Raw genomic sequence first — 18,002 nt, forward strand, 5'->3', positions numbered from 1 at the left:
TTTTCTGGGCGTGGTGTGTGTGTACACAAGTCAGACAGAGGGCATGTGTGCATTCTCAGGGACTTTTTGAGATAAAGTTTTAAATATATCGTTAATTGTATTAATTTAAAAAATTTGCACTGCGTAATTGGAAAATTAGAGCAGTTTCTGAAAAAATATAGTGAATATATCAGGTAAAAGCAATAAAAATACATACATATAAAATATTTCATGACAAAATATGGGTGTCTAAATATGCCATTCAGCATATAAGGAAGCTATGAAGGGTCGTTGAACTAAACGAAGGAGTTGTAGTTATTCTGTAAGGTGAATATAAGTGACTTTTTATAGAACTGCAATATGGAATTAAGACTTGTTGGTCCTGTGTTTAATTAGGGAGCTGTTGAGTGGCTTGTTCTAAATTCTTGGAAAGCAGTATTCTGTGGAACCATTGGAAAGCAAGCATCAAAAGTTGTAGACTTTCATGTTAATGTCAAGGAAAACCAGGGTTGAAGGATGGAGCCCTTTAAATATAGTCATTATGCTCTTAGCTCCTAGGATAAATGTCAACATCACTCTCCTTCTCAAAGGCTGAAACGGTAATCTGAACTTATTTTAATGAATTAGATTTGAAAATGTTTTTTTTTCCCTCAGATAAAGGATGGCCTTGACGAGAAGCCAGATAAAGGAGAAAACGGAATCAGGTATATACATTTCTTTAACGCTTAAGTTAAATCAGCTTCTCATGAAAGTAATGCATACCCATAGTAAAGTCCAGCTGTAACAAGGATATAAAATGAGAGCATAGAGTTTGTCCCAAGAATGTAAGGCTGGTTCAATCTTCAAAAAAATGAATCAATATAATCTATTATCTTAATAAACTAACAAGGAAAATCCATATCATCATATCAATGCAGAAAAAGCATTTGATAAAATTCAGCATCCATTCATGATAAAAACTCTCAGCAAACTAAGACTTGGAGGGAACTCCCTTACTCTGAAAAGGGACATCTGAAAAAGCCCAGGCTAGGGGCCGGCCCAGTGGCACAGTGTTTAAGTTCGGTGTGCTCCACTTTGGTGGCCCGGGGTTTTCAGGTTTTGATCCCAGGCGCAGACCTACACCATTCATCAAGCCATGATGTGGCAGCGTCCCTCATACAAAACAGAGAAAGATGGGCACAGATGTTAGCTCAGGGCCACTCTTCCTCAAGCAAAAAGAAGAAGATTAGCCACAGGGGTTAGCTCAGGGCCAATCTTCCTCACCAAAAAATAAATAAAATAAAAAAACCCTGGCTATCCATTCATCCCTCAACTGACTTTTAGGTTGTTTCTATAGCTTGGCTATTGTGAATCATGCTGCAGTGAACATAGGAGTGCAGATATCTCTTTGAGATACTGATTTCATCTCCTTTAGATATATACTTAAAAGTCAGAATGGTGGATCATATGGTAGTTCTAGTTTTAATTTTTTAAGGAGCTTCCATAGTGATTTCCATAATGGTTGTACCAATTTACCTTCCCACCAAGGGTGTACAAGGGTTTCCTTTTCTCCACATCCTCACCAATATTAATCTCTTGTCTTTTTGATGATAGCCACCCTAACAGTTATGAGGTGATATCTCATCGTGGTTTTGATTTGTTATTTCTCTGATGATTAGTGATGTTGAGCACCTTCATATGTACCTGTTGGCCATTTGTATGTCTCCTTTGGAAACATGTCTATTCAGGTCCTTTGCCCATTTTTTAATCAGATTATTTGTGGTGTTTTGCTATTGAGTTGTATGCGTTCCTTATATATTTGAAATATTAACCGCTTATCGGATAGATGATTTGCAAATATTTACTCCCATTTTGTAGACTTCCTTTTCATTTTGTTGACAGAAACTTTTTAGTTTGATGTAGCCCCACTTGTTTATTTTTGCCTTTGCTGCCTGTGCTTTTGATGTCATAGCCAAAAAAATCATTACCAAGACCAATGTTAAGGAGCTTTTTCCCTATGTTTTCTTCTAGGCATTTTACAGTTTCAGGTCCTACATTTAAGTCTTTAATCCATTTTGGGTTAATTTGTGTGATGGTATAAGACAAGGGTCCAGTTTTTGCATGTGGATATCCAGTTTTCCCAATACCGTTTATTAAATAGACTATCCTTTCCCTATTGTGTGTTCTTGGCACCCTTGTCAAAGATTAGTTGACCATGTAGCATTATTTTTATAGATATAAACCAGCTGATTCTAAAATTTATATGGAAAGGCAAAGGAACTAGAAGAGCCAAAATTATTTGGAAAAAGAATGAAGTTGGAAGACTCATAATAGTACAAATTTTAAGACTGATTACAAAGCTATAGTAATCAAGACAAAGTAGTTTTGGCAAAAAGGTCAATGGAATAATGGAAATAGACCCCTACAAGGACAGTCAACTGATTTTTGACAAAAGTACAAAGACAATTCAATGCACTAAGGATAGTCGTTTCAACAAATGGTGTTGAAACATTTGGACATTCATACATGAAAAATGAACTTGACCTAAAATTCTTATATAAAAATTATATTAAAATTTTTACACATCTTATAGGAAAATTAACTCAAATTTGAATATAGATCTACATGTAAAATGTAAAACTATAAAATTTTTATAGGGAAATATAGAAAATCTTTGTGACTTGGGTTCAAAAGCGTGATGCATAAAAGAAAATAATTGATAAATCAGATTTCATCAAACTAAAAACATCTGTTCTGTAAATCTCATTGTTAAGAGAATGAAAAGATGAGCTACAAACAGGGAGAAAATATTTACAAATACCTATCTGACAAAGAACTTGTGTCCAGAATATATAAAATACTCTTAAAACTTGATAATAAGAAAATAACCCAGTTAAAAAACAGAGCAAAAGATTTTAACAGACATTTCACCAAAGAAGATATTCAAAAGGCAATAAGCACATGAAAAGATATTCAACATCATTAGCCATTAAGGATATATAAATCAAACCTGCAGTGAGTTTTCATAACATACCTTTTGGATGGCTGTAATAATTTTTTAAAAACTGACAATACAAGTGCTGGTGAAAATACAGAGTGATTGGAACTCCCATACATTGGTAGTGGGAGGGCAAAATGGTACAGCCACTCTGAAAAACAGTTTGGCAGTTTCTTATAAAGTTAAATGTACACTTACCATATGACCCAGCCTTTCCACTCCTAGATATTTATCCGAGAGAAATGCAAACTTATGTTCACATAAAAATCTATATATAAATGTTTATAGAAGCTCTATTCATAATCACCAGAGATTGGAAGTCACCCAAATGTCCTTCAGTGGGTGATGGATAAACAGACCATAGAACATCCATACAACAGAATATTACTCAGAAAAAAAAAAAGAACAAACTATTGATACATGCAACGATATAAATGAATTTCAAATGCATAATGCCATGAAAGAAGTCAGTCTCAAAAAGCTACATACTGTATAATTCCACTTACATGACCTTCTGGAAATGGCGAAAAAACTATAAGGATGGGGAATGGATTGGTGGTTGCCCTGGGTTAGGAGTAGAGGAAAGGTTTGACTACAGGGCAGTAGGAAGGAGATTTTTGGCATGATGGGGCTGGTGTGTATCCTGATTGTGACTGTCTTATATGAACCTAGATGTGTTAAAACTCATAGAACTGTACACCAAAAAGCCAATTCACTATAAATACGCTTTTTTAATAAGAATGAAAAATAGGAATAAATTGGGGAAAAAATGAGAGTAGGTTTCCTATTTGCCTTAACCCTCACCCCCAATCCCCATTTTTCTGTGGCCACAATTTTACAATTTCTGGTTTTAGCTTTTATTAGTTACGACTAAAACACAAATTAATGGAGATATAGGTATTTTATTAGGATGATGTCTATTAACTTACTAATACATATGGTAAAGAGACTAACTTTCACTTTTCATCTCTCTTCACCTCCAGTTTGTTTCGCATTGTTAATATTTATCTTTCTGTGTATTCCATGTGCTAGGTCAAGTCTAAAAAATAGATCAACAGGATTTACAATATAACTGTATAAATATTAGTCATAATGTAATAAAAGTGATCAATCTGAAAGAGAAGGAAATGTAACTTTATATCCTTGAAAATGTATCCTCAAACAGAAATGTCCTGAATGTCGAGATTAATTGGGATATCCTACTATATTCCATGAATTGTTCAGTGGTACTGCATTCTGATTGCTTTAATTTAAGTAAGGCTTTCTTACACAGCTTTTGTTTATTCCTATAACACACTTGGCCTCTTGTTGACAAAAGCATAAGCCTTTATCTCCAAGGCGATCCAGGGAACGGATCCAGGGAATTCACTTTCCTCACTGAAAACCATCTCTTCAGCACGCTCTTTGATCTAACTGGAACATTTGCTCTGCAGTCCTGTGACACCACTGTCCTCATACAATTTTTCACTGTACGCCCAGGTTAGTGCCTTTCTCTCTCGGATTCCGTGCCATCTATCTTAGACACCTTTCTTGTCTTGCTGCAGACTGTGCTCAAATATCTTACCAAGAGAAGCTGTGAGGTAAATGGCAAGTCCTTGCACACCTGGAAGTGCTTTTTTCTGTTCTCACACTTGGTTCATAGGTTGGACGTCATTCTCTCCCAGAACTTTGTAGGCTTATTTCTATTGGCATCTAGCACCTAGTTGTGCTGACAATTAAAAAAAAAAAAAAAAAAAAAAAAGCATCTGCCAGTCTTTGTAGCTGATTTAATATTTTCTCACCAAGCTTTTGGTATCTTCTTTCTCCTTGGTGTTCTCAAGTTTCTCTGCAGTGAAACTAAATGCAGGTATGATTTCATTTATCTTGCTAGTGCTAGGCCCTTTCAACTTTTTAGTCCTTCCCTCATTTTCTTTGTTCCCTCCTGTATGAGTTTGCTAGGGCTGCCATAATAAAGTCCCACAGACTGAGTGCTTAAACAATAGAAAATGATTTCCTCGCAGTTCTAGAGGCTGGAAGTCTGAGATCAAGGTGTTGGCTGGATTGATTTCTTCTGAGGCCTCTCCCTTTGGCTTGTAGATGGCTGTCTTCTCCATGTGTCTTCACAACATCTCCCCTCTGTATGTCTGTGTCCTAATCTCCTCTTCTTATAAGGCCACCAGTCATATTGGGTTAAGGCCCACCCTAATGACCTCATTTTACCTCTTTAAAGGCCCTATCTCCAAATATAGTCCATTCTGAGGTACTGAGGGTTAGGACCTCAACATATAAATTTGGAGTGGGGAGGACACAATTCAGCCCAAATCCTTCTTTTGCATCTTCTGGATTGTTTCTTTGTCCTACACACATGCACACACCACAATGGCAGATCTGGAAGGAAATACCCTGATGATGGTCACCTGGCCCTTTCCTGATCTTTGTATTTGATTCTGATCTGGAAGAGCCTCTGGGATTCCCTTTGTGCCTCAGAATAGCGTTTTGTGCCTCGGAACACATTGTTTTGATTTCTTCAGAAATGTCTTAAAACTTTGGACAATTATATTGTGGTATCCTTTCTTGTTCTAGTGCTGTTAGAGACTCATTCTTCTTCTTCTTCTTTTTTAATTGTCTTTGATGAGATCTTGGAAAAGAAGGACATGTGAGATCAGCACTACTTTACCCCACCCACCCACCCATGTGGTAAAATATAAACTGGGAAGTTTTTTCTTTTAATTGGCAACATCAAATCCTTAGTCGATCAAAGGTTTTATTGTTTCAATAATACTCAAGAGACAACACATAAATTAAGAGAAGTTCTAGAAAACTAGAGCCAGAAACTAATTGATAAATAGAACAACTTCAAAAGTTCCAGGAAGTCACACTTCTGAGTAATATATAAATCCAAGAAAGAGTATAAAGAATTTTAAGCAAAATGGAATTTTTAAAATTATGTGGTATTAGTAAGTTGCAAGATTTAAATAGATTACCTTAAATAGACCCTTTTAAATAAAGTGGCAATACTTCAGTCAAAAATTGGTTGAGAATTTGATATTGATATTTCTCATGCATTTTTTTAATGTTACACATTGCTACATATGTATGTATCGATAAACAATATGTTTTTTGGCATGTTTTTAAACTTAATATGTTATTATTCTGTGTATATGTTATTCTGCAATAATATAAAGTATATATTATAAAATACTATTTTAATGTTTAGCCACATTGACATATGTACCCCTTATCTAGTCACTAAAACCACCGTGTAATAGTCCATTGCACAAATATACTGTAATTTATCCATCCCTCTTTTCAAGGAAATTTAGGTTATTCTCATTTTTCCAAACAATGCCACAACCCACATTCATATATGTTTCTATGAGGGAAGTTTCTCCAGAGCAGTGGTCTTGAAACTTTTTATCACATCCAATAAAAATATTTTGAGTAAGCACACACTCTGTATGAATGTGGTATCCTTTATAAATTATATACATAAACTAACTGTATCAAAATAATATGTGTATCATAAGTAACAAAAAAAGAAATATAAAAAAGATGAGAAAAGTATAAAAAAACCATATTTTACAAATATTTTTATTAATTAGAGGTACAAAAATCATTCATGTAGATAATGTAATTGTATGCTTTATTAGTTTCTAAAAATCTCAATTTAAGATTTGAAAAAAGCTATGCAGAGGCTGATTGTAAATTCAGTTTATTTCAATCTTGGTTTTCGTGACTGTTGTGCTAAAAAAGATACTTCAAGGAAAGAGTGTGGGTGGGGCATGCAAATCAAAAAATGGGATATGCAAATCAAAACCACAATGAGATACCACTTCACACTCACTAGGCTCTTATTTAAAAAAAAACAACAAAAAAAACAGACAATAACGTGTTGGTGAGGATGACGATAAATTGGAATCCTTAGACACTGCTGGTGGAAATGTAAAATGATGCAGCCACTTTGAAAAACTGTTACCATATGATCCAGCAATTTTACTCCTAGGTATATATCCAAAAGAAATGAGGGCCGGCCCTGTGGCTTGGTGGTTAAGTGCGCGCGCTGCAATGCTGGTGGCCCGGGTTCGGATCCCGGGTGCGCATCGAGGCACCACTTCTCCGTCCATCCTGAGGCCGAGTCCCACATACAGCAACTAGAAGGATGTGCAGCTATGACATACAACTATCTACTGGGGCTTTGGGGGGAAAAATTAAATAAATAAAATCTTTAAAAAAAAAAAAAAAAAAAAAAAAAAAAGAAATGAAGACATATCCACACAAAAACTTGTAGATGAATGTTCTTAGCAGCATTATTCACAATAAACAAAATGTGGAAACAACTCAAATGCCCATCAACTGATAAATAAAATGTGGTATATCCCCACAATGGAATATTATTCAGCCATAAAAAGGAAAAAACGAATGGTGTACTAATATATGCTATGACATAAGTGCACCTTAAAAACATTATGCTAAGTGAAAGAAGCCAGTCACAAAGACCCCATACTGTATAACTCCATTGACATGAAATGGCAGGCAAATCCATAGAGACAGAAAGCAGATTAGTAGTTGCCAGGGACCGGAGGGGACGGGGCATGGAGTGTGATTGCAAAGGATATTGAGTTTCTCTTTGGGGTGATGAGAATTAGATTGTTGTGATGGTTGCACAACCCTAAAGACACTGAATTGTACACTTTAACTGGGTAGATTTTGTGGTATGTGAATGTATCTCACAAAGTTGTTTAAAAAAAATTGAGAAGGAACTAATCCCTCTGCCCCTCGGTTAGGCTAAGGAAGTGGTCCCATGTGGTCATTTTCCCAGCCGGTTCCCACTCTCCATACCTCATCCCATGATCACTTTGGAGCCTTAGATCCTGGTGCTCCTAAGAAGCCTGAGCTAACGTCAGTCTTAATGGGACCCTAGGACTGTGCCTGATCAAAACCATTAGAGCACAGTACATCGTGGATCTCCACTCTCCTCACCCCTCAAGACACCTAGAGTGTGTTTGCTGCTTAAGCTCTACTATTTTCTGTGTGTGTACGTGTATGAAAACACATCTGATCTGTGTGATGTTGCATTTTTTCAGATTATTTTCATTCTTCTTGGTATCTTGTACCAGCCTTGAGAGATATGTCAGCTAGGTAATAGTACTCAAGTCTTAGGGTGGGATTTATTCAGTCTTATGGCTTATAAGTTATAAAGCCAGGGCCCAGGCCCAAAGGTTTACTTCCTGATTTCATACTCTGTCTACTGTCTCTTTTGAATGGTTCATCCTAATCTTTGACAAAAGTAGCTTTTACAGTTTGGGGCAATATTAATTCTATTAGGTTCCTGTTGACCCACATCAGGTTCAGTTTTCTATATTAATCACCTGTCAAACTACACCAAGTCGAATGCCAAAGGACTTCAGGACCTGAGTTTAATTCATAGAAATGTTCTCCCAGTAGCTAAATTTGACTAATATTACTTGTTGCCACAAAGCCAGTGAAACTCGGCCACATATTTTAGGGATGTAGAGGCTAAATTGTTCATTACAGTACTTGGGTATATACACTGTTATTACTTCCCATTCTCTAAATTGGATAATCTGCTGTAAGCCTTCACTCATCTGTTTGGTAGGAAAAATCAACTGGTCTTATTTTAGGCAGCACCCTTCTCCTCCCTGGTAGTACAAGTGCGTCAGGGTCTTCTGTAGCCTGGAACATTTAAGGAGGGGCTCTCTAATCATCTGTCCACGCTGTCACCCCCTGTATGGTCCTTGGAAGATGAACAACTCAACTGGTTCCGTGTGAGGCTTAGGCACAGTGGACTTTGCAGGTGGGACCTAGCACCAGGTCCTATTGTGTGTTCCATTCCTAGCTGTACTCCAGCGGGGTGCTGGTCCCTGTCACTCCAGGACCTGCAGACACAGGTCTCCACCATCGGAAGGGAACTCCCCAAAATTATCTCTGATTGCTGGGCTGGCCCACTTCTTCCTCTCCAATCCTTGGAGCCCCTCCCTGCCTCAGGCTCCTGGAGATAAAGGAAACAGATGAACTTCTATCCCAACCCCCACAAAGAAGCCCCAGTTGGAGGCTTTTAGGTGCTAGGCAACTTCTGCTTTTGGTTGTTCACCACTTTAGCTCTAAAGCTTCTGAAGCAAAGGACCCAAGGACACAGCTACCTGCTTAAAGGAGAAGGGCATCTATGTCAATCTGTACGGAATATCACAAAATGTCATTGAAATAGTTTCTACTTACAGAGTACTTAGAACAGTTTCTAGCATTTAACTGTGTTAAATAAATTCTTTTAGGTGTGTTCTCTTGAGTGGGTGGGCAAGGGCAACCTAGGGTTGCTTACTTTCTGCCTTTATACTCTAGAAATCTTCTACAAACGTCTTCCAAAAGGGAGCATAGCCTAACCTCAGGTGCACATACTGTGACCTAGCGAAAATTATTCCCTCGTCCAGTCACAAGGCAGATGGTTTTCTGTTTCAGATTTGTAAATGCTTTTGATGAGAGCTTCAACATCACCATGGACGGGACAGTTTATGTAAATGTCAACAGTCACAATGCCAGCGAATATCAGTTTTTTCCTTCTGGCACGTAAGTATTACTGGACACTTTGTTTCAAAGTTCAAGGATTTTGTCTTTTTCTTTAAACAATACAGGGAAGCTTTTAACACCAAGAATGTTAACCTATATTATTCTTTCTTTTCCTAGAAAAAGCATCACAATAAGCTCAACAGAGATTTCACAACAGTGTGAACGTGATTTCGATTCTCCCAGACTTGAGTTCGGTGGTGCATATACCTATGTCATCAGAAGCACGGTCAGTACTCGTTCCATGATATCAGAAGTTCCCTCAGACTTTATTGACGTGAGTCTTTACGTACACTTAGGACATAGTAAGGAGTTAACCAGAGTAATATTAGGATCTGTATTTCAAATGAGCTTAGAATTAATTCAGTTCACCACTAATTCTTGAGCTTATTATTGACTTAAATTCACCGTTAGAATAAAATTAAACAGACTGACTTACTCTGATTAAAGGTTCATGTTGACCAGTATCAGATGCTTCCTCACAGACTACTAACGTGGACTGTAGGAACTTTTAGTTCAAAGAGATGGCAATGTTTTAAACAAAACTGACTTCCAATCTACTCTCTTATTTAGGAGGAAAACACTAATTAACATATTTTCAGATCCCACCAAGGCCATCCCCTCTCAAGTATAAAATACAGTGTTGCATATTTACAGTTAAAATGTGTACTTACTTGATAAATGGTATGATGTAATTCTAGAAGTCCAAACTCAATTTGCCTGTTTGAGCCATTTGTTTATTCCAGGAGCCATCTCAATTTTAACTTCTTCTTCTTGCTTTTGCCTTGTTGGTTTAGGTTGATGGCTGTCCCGAATTGAAGGTGTTTGAAGATATTTCACCCAACATAGTGAACATGGCTCTGCAGATCCCACAGTACTTCCTCCTGACCTGTGGGGAGGTGGTGTTCTCTGTCACGGGATTGGAGTTCTCCTATTCTCAGGTTTCTCATTCGTTGTTTTTACCACCCCTCCCCTACCCCTGAGCCTTCAAAAAATGCTGCTGGGACTTAATTGAAATCCTGGGTAGCCGTATATTTATAGTTGTAAAAAAATCTAGAAAGCATTATGCTATATTCCACTGAAGGAGGTTTTTGAGATCACCAAGTCCTGTCTTTATTGAATATTACTCTGTTTAGCTTCCTGAGTGCTTATATTATATGTGTCTGAATTCTCACAGGCATATACGAGAGATTTAGAGTCCTGAAACTATACTAATGACTGTTACCAGGGGCCTGATCGTCCGTAGATTCTGCATTCTGAAACAACCAAATGGTGTCAGCAATTCACAGCAACGCTCGTTTACAAGTCTGCATCCTTATTTTCTCTAAGGTTCAGTTGAGGTCTCTTTGTAGCTCCCAGTAAACACACTGATTAAGGCCTAGCATTCAGAAGTTAAAAAATATTATTCCTTTTGGGCCGGCCCCATGGCTTAGCGGTTAAGCGCGTGCGCTCTGCTACTGGCGGCCAGGGTTTGGACCCCGGGCGCGCACTGACGCACGGCTTCTCGGGCCATGCTGTGGCCGCGTCCCACATACAGCAACTAGAAGGATGTGCAACTACGACATACAACTATCTACTGGGGCTTTGGGGGAAAAAAATAAATAAATAAAATTATAAAAAATATATATATATTATTCCTTTTATCTATATTATACTAAGGAGGCAAATTTTGCTGCTACCTGAATTAGAGCTTAATTTTGGAACTATTTTATCAAAACTACAGTTCTAGTCATTGTATCCCCACAATATCTACCAGCTTCAAGTTTTGCAGTAAAGATTATGAGGTAGATATCCTTTCTGTGAAGACTTCACAGTCTAGTAAAGGAGCTGCCTGTAACACAGGAGACAAGTGTTTAAAGAGAGATTTGGGTGATGGGGACATAAGCTCACAGAAGAACGAGCTTACAGCCCACAGAGCAGCCTCCGTTTGGGGGAAGAAAATATCGTGCTGGATAGCTTTGCTTGGAAACTCACTGGAGAAGTAGATTCAGTTCATCTGTAGATTTGTCCATTTAACTAAGATGGCAACTTTGCAAGTATGTGGAGAGTGAAAAAAAAAAGGGATTCTTGTGTGTTCGTACAACATGAGCATTTGGGGTGTCTTGCTATCCAAGTGATTGTCCTTTTTGCATTTAAACCAACCTGACATTTAATGTACATTTTTAGGATAGACTGGTTAATTAAATGAATCAGTGAATTATGTTCTCCTGCCCTGAGGTTGATCTAGATTGGGATTCACTTTGCTTTGCTTCCTCAGGCTCCTTCCAACATGAAGTCGGTGCTTCAAGCAGGATGGCTGTTGACGGTGGCTGTCGGCAACATCATTGTGCTTATTGTGGCGGGAGTAGGCCAGATGAGTCAACAGGTATGGAGGGAAAGAAGAGATTGTATGTGCCTCTGTCTTGTCCATTAATGGTCGTCGTGATGACCCTCTCTAGCTATCTATATACACATGGTCATCTCGGCTAGTGGCTGAATAAAACTGCCAGACCAGCCAGATTGGGCCATTACCAAATGGTCTTGTGGCCAAGCATGTGTTGATTCTTCTTATTTTCACTGGGTATTATATAGTTGGAAATTGATAACCAAAATAACCAGATGGGGTTAACATACATAGACCCTAATGTGGTTTACTGTCAAAAAAAAAGATCTTTCCTAGCTTCAATCAATGCAACTTAATGGCCCTAAACCAGACATTTTACCAGAAACTTTCATAATACCTAAAGTTAAAGCCATTCTAAAGGTTGTTGTAATTTTTCCAGCTAAAATAAAATGAGGGCTTTCATGATATAAACTCTCTCCTTTGGTGCATCAGCATATCTATCTCCTAAGGGAGATGTCCCTTATCCCATCAGTTTCATTACTTCACCTACCAGTTCCATCAAGCATGTGCTAATGTTGCATGCTCATGACCTCAAGGTACTGCCAAGGGACAAGATGGGGGTTAACTTGGTACATTCTTGTTCCCTCAAGAGTACTGCCTAGTGTTCTCTTGGTCCCCATCCTTCCAGGGGCCAGCCATGTGCCTTAAGACAGGTTTTTCAGAAAGTTTCTCTCATCTTTCCAAAGTCTTGTGTTTTGTACTCCAGTGCTGTTAGAAAAATGTTATCTTTATACTTTAGCATTCAAAAAAAGCTAGCCACTCTATCTGTGGCAGTAACTCACCATTCTGTATCTATGGCAGTAGCCTGCCAATTTTCCATAACAATTTAATTTCAAAGCACCTTGCATCTAGACATAGCAAGAAAATGTACATGATCTATACACTACTATAACCTGTATTGTTTTTGTTTTTTTCTTGCTCCAACTCCAATTCCTTTAAAGTGGGCCGAGTACATTCTGTTTGCTGCCTTGCTTCTGTTTGTCTGCATAGTATTTGGCATCATGGCTCGGTTCTATACTTACGTCAATCCAGCAGAGATTGAAGCTCAGTTTGATGAGGATGAAAAGAAAAAGAACCTGGAAAAGGATAACCTATATCCCACATTGGATTCCGTCTCACAGACACAGATGTGAATGTCAGGAAGCAAGGAGAAGATGGATTGGGCCCAGAACATGCCCTGGCTTCTGTCACCAGGTGGCAGGATACTCTGTTGGATGGCCCCTGATGGGGAAGTCGTCAGAGTTGTGGACCAAACCAAGAAAGCTATTTTCTGCCGCCAGCAATGAACCTGAAACTCCGGAAGAAGTCTGTTTTTTTTTTTTTTAAGAGAAGTCTTCTTTAAAGTGTGCAAGTGCGTGTGCACACATGCACGCACACACAGACACTTGTACAACAGTGAGAGCATACCCTGCATATAACTCCTTTTCTACCACACAAATGAAGTTATTTTGGTCTAATTTAATTTTTTGAAAGGGTGACAAAGTTCCAGATTGTTTTCATTCTAACGCTCTATGAAAACAATGTTAAGTGAGGCAGGAGCCAATGCAAAAAGTGAATTTACAGGCTTTAGAATGGTATAGAATAAGCACCAGCTAGTATTAGCTGGTAACTTTACCTCTTGTTTTTTGTTTTGTTTTTCCAGTCCCTACCTCTTTTTAAATTATGTGTAACTCAAAGGATCACTCAGGTAAAGGCCAGTAATGATTTCCAGAGTTTCAATAGTGTGAAATAAATTCCCATTCTCAAGAATAAGTGTCCATGTGTCTTTGGGTAGGGTAAGAAATCCTTAACATGTTTCCTGTATAAAAGCTGTGCATGCTCATTACAATTTCATCATGGGCCGGCCCCCTGGCTTAGCGGTTAAGTGCGCGTGCTCCTCTGCTGGCGGCCTGGGTTCGGATCCCGGGCGCACACCGACGCACTACTTGCCAGGCCACGCTGTGGTCGCGTCCCACATAAGGTGGAGGAAGATGGGCACGGATGTTAGCTCAGGGCTGATCTTCCTCACCAAAAAAAAAAAAAAAATTTCATCAGAAGTTGGTGATAAAAGCAGAACAAAAGCAATGCCCAAACATAATAAATTCCAGGAACATGAAATATCGAGATTGGTTTCTTCCTGGTCCTATTTTTCCCAGGGATATATATATACACCTCTCTTTTGTTACTAGGATCTTTCTACATGCGTATTTATGTACCATCTCAAAGTATTTTTCTCAATACTAATGAGCATTTTTCTGCTTGAATAAATACTCTTCCAAAACATTATAAACACTTAATACCTAATTCATCCTATAGATATTCATCATTTAACCATTCCCAGGTACCAGACCCGGAACGAGTCTACTTTGGCACTCTTATAAAAACTAGCAACGGTTCTTAGACAAACTTGTGCCCAGCTCTGGATGTTGGAACTGGTTCCTGGACCAGGAGAAAGGGCCTGTGTTGGGTCTCGGAGATGCCTCATGCACAAGCTCCTCGCTGCACTGTGGAGACGGAATGAAAACAGGACTCCAAGTCCTTGCCTAAGACCTTTCTACCCTTAGGGTCACATCCTCATTTCTTCACTGGGGCCCACGAGGCTCCTTTTTCTCTGGACATGTCTTTCTCACTCACTCTGATCCAGCCAGCAGTGAGTAGAGGTCTTCCAGTTCCTGGAATGCATGAGGTTCTCACTTCCAGGTCAAAGGAAAAAAGAAAAATCAGGTTTTGCGACTTACTCTCTACCCACTCCTCACCCAGCCCCTCCACCTGGCTAAGTCCTCTTCATTTTCGGGATTCAGGCCACTTCCTCCAAGAGGTTTGCTGTCCGCCAGTTAGGCTGTGGCTCTCCTCTGAGCTCTCTCCCATCACACGTCCCTCAGTATATTGTAACTGTCTAGCTCTCCCTAGACTGAAAGTGTGTACCCTGTTCTCCATCCAATCTCTAGAACAGAGGAGTCCTTCTATGTGTTAAATAAACATCTTAAACCCCTTGGTCTATGAGGAGTGAGATGGAAGAGGAGATAACTGAGCGATGATTTGAATGAGCCTAATTAACAAACTCTAGTGTGAAAGACTAGCTGTCAGGGACTACTAATTTTAGCTCTCCGATCGATTATTTCTACCCCCTAACTTACGTATTGTGCCTTTGATGAGGGAAACCATCAAAGTTACAGTAATAGACACTCAGTTTTCATTACTCGGCTCTTGTTAATAATCGAAAGAGAACTAATCCTAAAGCCTCAAATGATATTCTAGTCCTAACTCCTCTTATAGCTTCTGGGGAGCACTGGGCAACTCTGGACATTTTAGGTCTCATTTTCCTCCTCTACCAAACAAAGAGAACACTAAATAATCTGAGGTCTTAAAAATCCTTTGTTTGGGGTTCCTGGCACACAGCAGCCTTTCAAATATTTGAATGAAGGCCTGCCCCTCGCTCGACACTAATATTAACACTGTAGTATGCTTTGCATATGGATATACATATGAATCTTTTTCATATCGGCCTATTCTTGTTTTGTTTCCACATTTCTCCATAATTTTCTTTTCATTTTGTGGATGTTCTTTATTTCTTTCAGGGTACTAAAATATTTGTTTTGCAGTCCATTTTAGACTTTATAAAATTACCTTATTAAATAGAGTCGAAAGCCCAGAAATAAACCCACACATCTATGGACAGCTAATCTTTGACAAAGGAGCCAAGAACATACAATGGGGAAAAGAAAGTCTCTTCAACAAATGGTGTTGGGAAAACTGGATAGCCACATGCAAAAAAATGAAAGTAGACCCTTACCTTACACCATACACAAAGATTAACTCCAAATGGATTAAAGACTTGAATGTAAGACCTGAAACTGTGAAACTTCTAGAAGAAAACATAGGCAGTACGCTCTTCGACATCGGTCTTAGCAACATCTTTTCAAACACCATGTCTGACTGGGCAAGAGAAACAATAGAAAAAATAAACAAATGGGACTACATCAAACTAAAAAGCTTCTGCACAGCAAAGGAAACCATCAACAAAACGAAAAGACAACCTAACAATTGGGAGAAGATATTTGCAAACCATACATCTGATAAGGGCTTAATCTCCAAAATATATAAAGTACTCATGCATCTCAACAAAAAAAAACTACCAACCCAATTAAAAAATGGGCAAAAGACCTGAACAGACATTTCTCCAAAGAAGATATACAGATGGCCAACAGACACACAAAAAGATGTTCAAAATCACTAACTATCAGGGAAATGCAAATCAAAACTACAATGAGATATCACCTCACGCCCGTCAGAATGGCTATAATTAACAAGACAGGAAGCAACATGTGTTGGAGAGGATGTGGAGAGAAGGGAACTCTCATACACTGCTGGTGGGAGTGCAAACTGGTGCAGCCACTATGGAAAACAGTATGGAGATTCCTCAAAAAATCAAGGATAGAACTACCATATGATCCAGCTATTCCACTGTTGGGTATTTATCCAAAGAACTTGAAAACACCAATATGTAAAGGTACATGCACCCCTGTGTTCATTGCAGCGTTATTCACAATAGCCAAGACTTGGAAGCAACCTAAGTGCCCATCAAGGGATGAATGGATAAAGAAGCTGTGGTATATATACACAATGGAATACTACTCAGCCATAAGAAACGATGAAATCCAGGCATTTGTGACAACATGGATGGACATTGAGGGTATAATGCAAAGTGAAATAAGTCAGAGGGAGAAGGTCAAATACCGTATGATTTCCTTCATTAAGTAGTAGATAATAACAACAATAAACAAACACTTAGGGACAGAGATTGGATTGGTGGTTACCAGAGGGGAAGGGGGAAGGGAGGAGGGTGAAAGGGATAATTCGGTACATGTGTGTGGTGATGGGTTGTAATTAGTATTTTGGTGGTGAACATGACGTAATCTATGCAGAAATAGAAGTATAATGATGTACATCTGAAATTTTTACAATGTTATAAACCAATGTTACCGCAATAAACAAAAAATTAAAAAATAATATAAAATAAAATAAAATTACATTAAATGTATGTTTAAGTTTGATTTTTGTTGACCGTTTTAGCCATAGCTTTTGTCATGCATTCTGGAATTTTTTTGCAGTGTCATTTTTTTAATAACAAACAGTGGCAGTTAACATTTCCTGGACACTGACTATGTGCAGACAGGATGTTCAACACTCTATTGCATGAAGTTTACAAGTGTGTAATCTGCACACTTGGAATAGCCCTCTGATATAGATTACTACTATTATTTCCATTTCACAGAGGAGAAACAGGCCCAGAGAAACCGAGCAATCTGCCCAAGATCACATCCACAGTCTGGCTCCAGAGCCCAGGCTGCCAGCCATGACACACCTGCCTCTCACTGCCAGTGTTTAATGGACAGTAGGGATTAACTCAATGTAATCCTCCTAACAATACTAAAGAAGGTCTCATTACCCCCATTTTGGAGTTAAGAAAACTGAGGAACAACCAGCTTAAGTAACTTGTCAAAGACCATATACCTGCAGTTGGCTGAGCCAGGATTTGAACCCAAGCATGTCTGAGCAGAGAGAAAGGCCTGTCTCTTAACCACCAGGCTACGCTATCTCTTTTCACAGAGTGAAATGCAAACATGTGATGGTGGGAGTGATATAAAGGGAGAAAGGGCAAAGTGGGCCCTGGAGGGCTCAGAGAGGCAAAGGAAACCCAGGATGGACACCCCAGGGCTGGCCTCTATGGACGAGAGGGGCCGTGTGCAGGGAGGAGAGGCTGGTGAGCCCTGCTCTCAAAGGATTAAGCAGAAAAGATTAAACACATTTACCTTCTTAGAAAGAGCCGGGGCCTCCTGTAAGGACCTTGTGATGTTCTGAAAACACCGGAACCCCCTTCCCCACAGAGCTGAGTTTTTTGTGCCCCCATTGCCAATGGGAGTCCCAGTGTTGGCTCCTCCAAGGCCGTGGTGATTAGCTCTGAAGCTCGCCTCACCTTGAGGGGCAGCTGGCTTGGGCGCAGGCGTGGGCGTGAGCTGCAGAAGGAGGAGGGGCCAGTGGCAGTGCTGGAGAGGACAGGAGGCCACAGTCACAGCACAGGATGGCAGGGAACACGTGAAGTGTGCTTTGTTTTATTTTTATTTT

General features: G+C 39.0%; 1 protein-coding gene across 2 annotated transcripts in view; it reads left to right on the plus strand.

Moving 5' to 3' along the window:
* SLC15A1 (solute carrier family 15 member 1) overlaps positions 1-13,895 on the plus strand; it is a 50,254-nt gene extending 36,359 nt beyond the window's left edge. For both annotated transcript variants that reach the window (XM_087435900.1, XM_087435899.1), the window contains 6 exons: positions 634-683; positions 9,410-9,517; positions 9,635-9,743; positions 10,312-10,455; positions 11,772-11,879; positions 12,839-13,895. In XM_087435900.1, coding sequence (XP_087292026.1) covers positions 634-683; positions 9,410-9,517; positions 9,635-9,743; positions 10,312-10,455; positions 11,772-11,879; positions 12,839-13,030 — 711 coding nt within the window. In that variant the 3' untranslated portion in view covers positions 13,031-13,895. The remainder of the gene's footprint in view (positions 1-633; positions 684-9,409; positions 9,518-9,634; positions 9,744-10,311; positions 10,456-11,771; positions 11,880-12,838) is intronic.
* The last annotated feature ends 4,107 nt before the right edge of the window (positions 13,896-18,002 follow it).

Source organism: Ceratotherium simum, chromosome 10 (genome assembly GCF_057802395.1).
Source record: "Ceratotherium simum simum isolate JZ-2026a chromosome 10, ASM5780239v1, whole genome shotgun sequence".
NCBI lineage: Eukaryota > Metazoa > Chordata > Mammalia > Perissodactyla > Rhinocerotidae > Ceratotherium > Ceratotherium simum.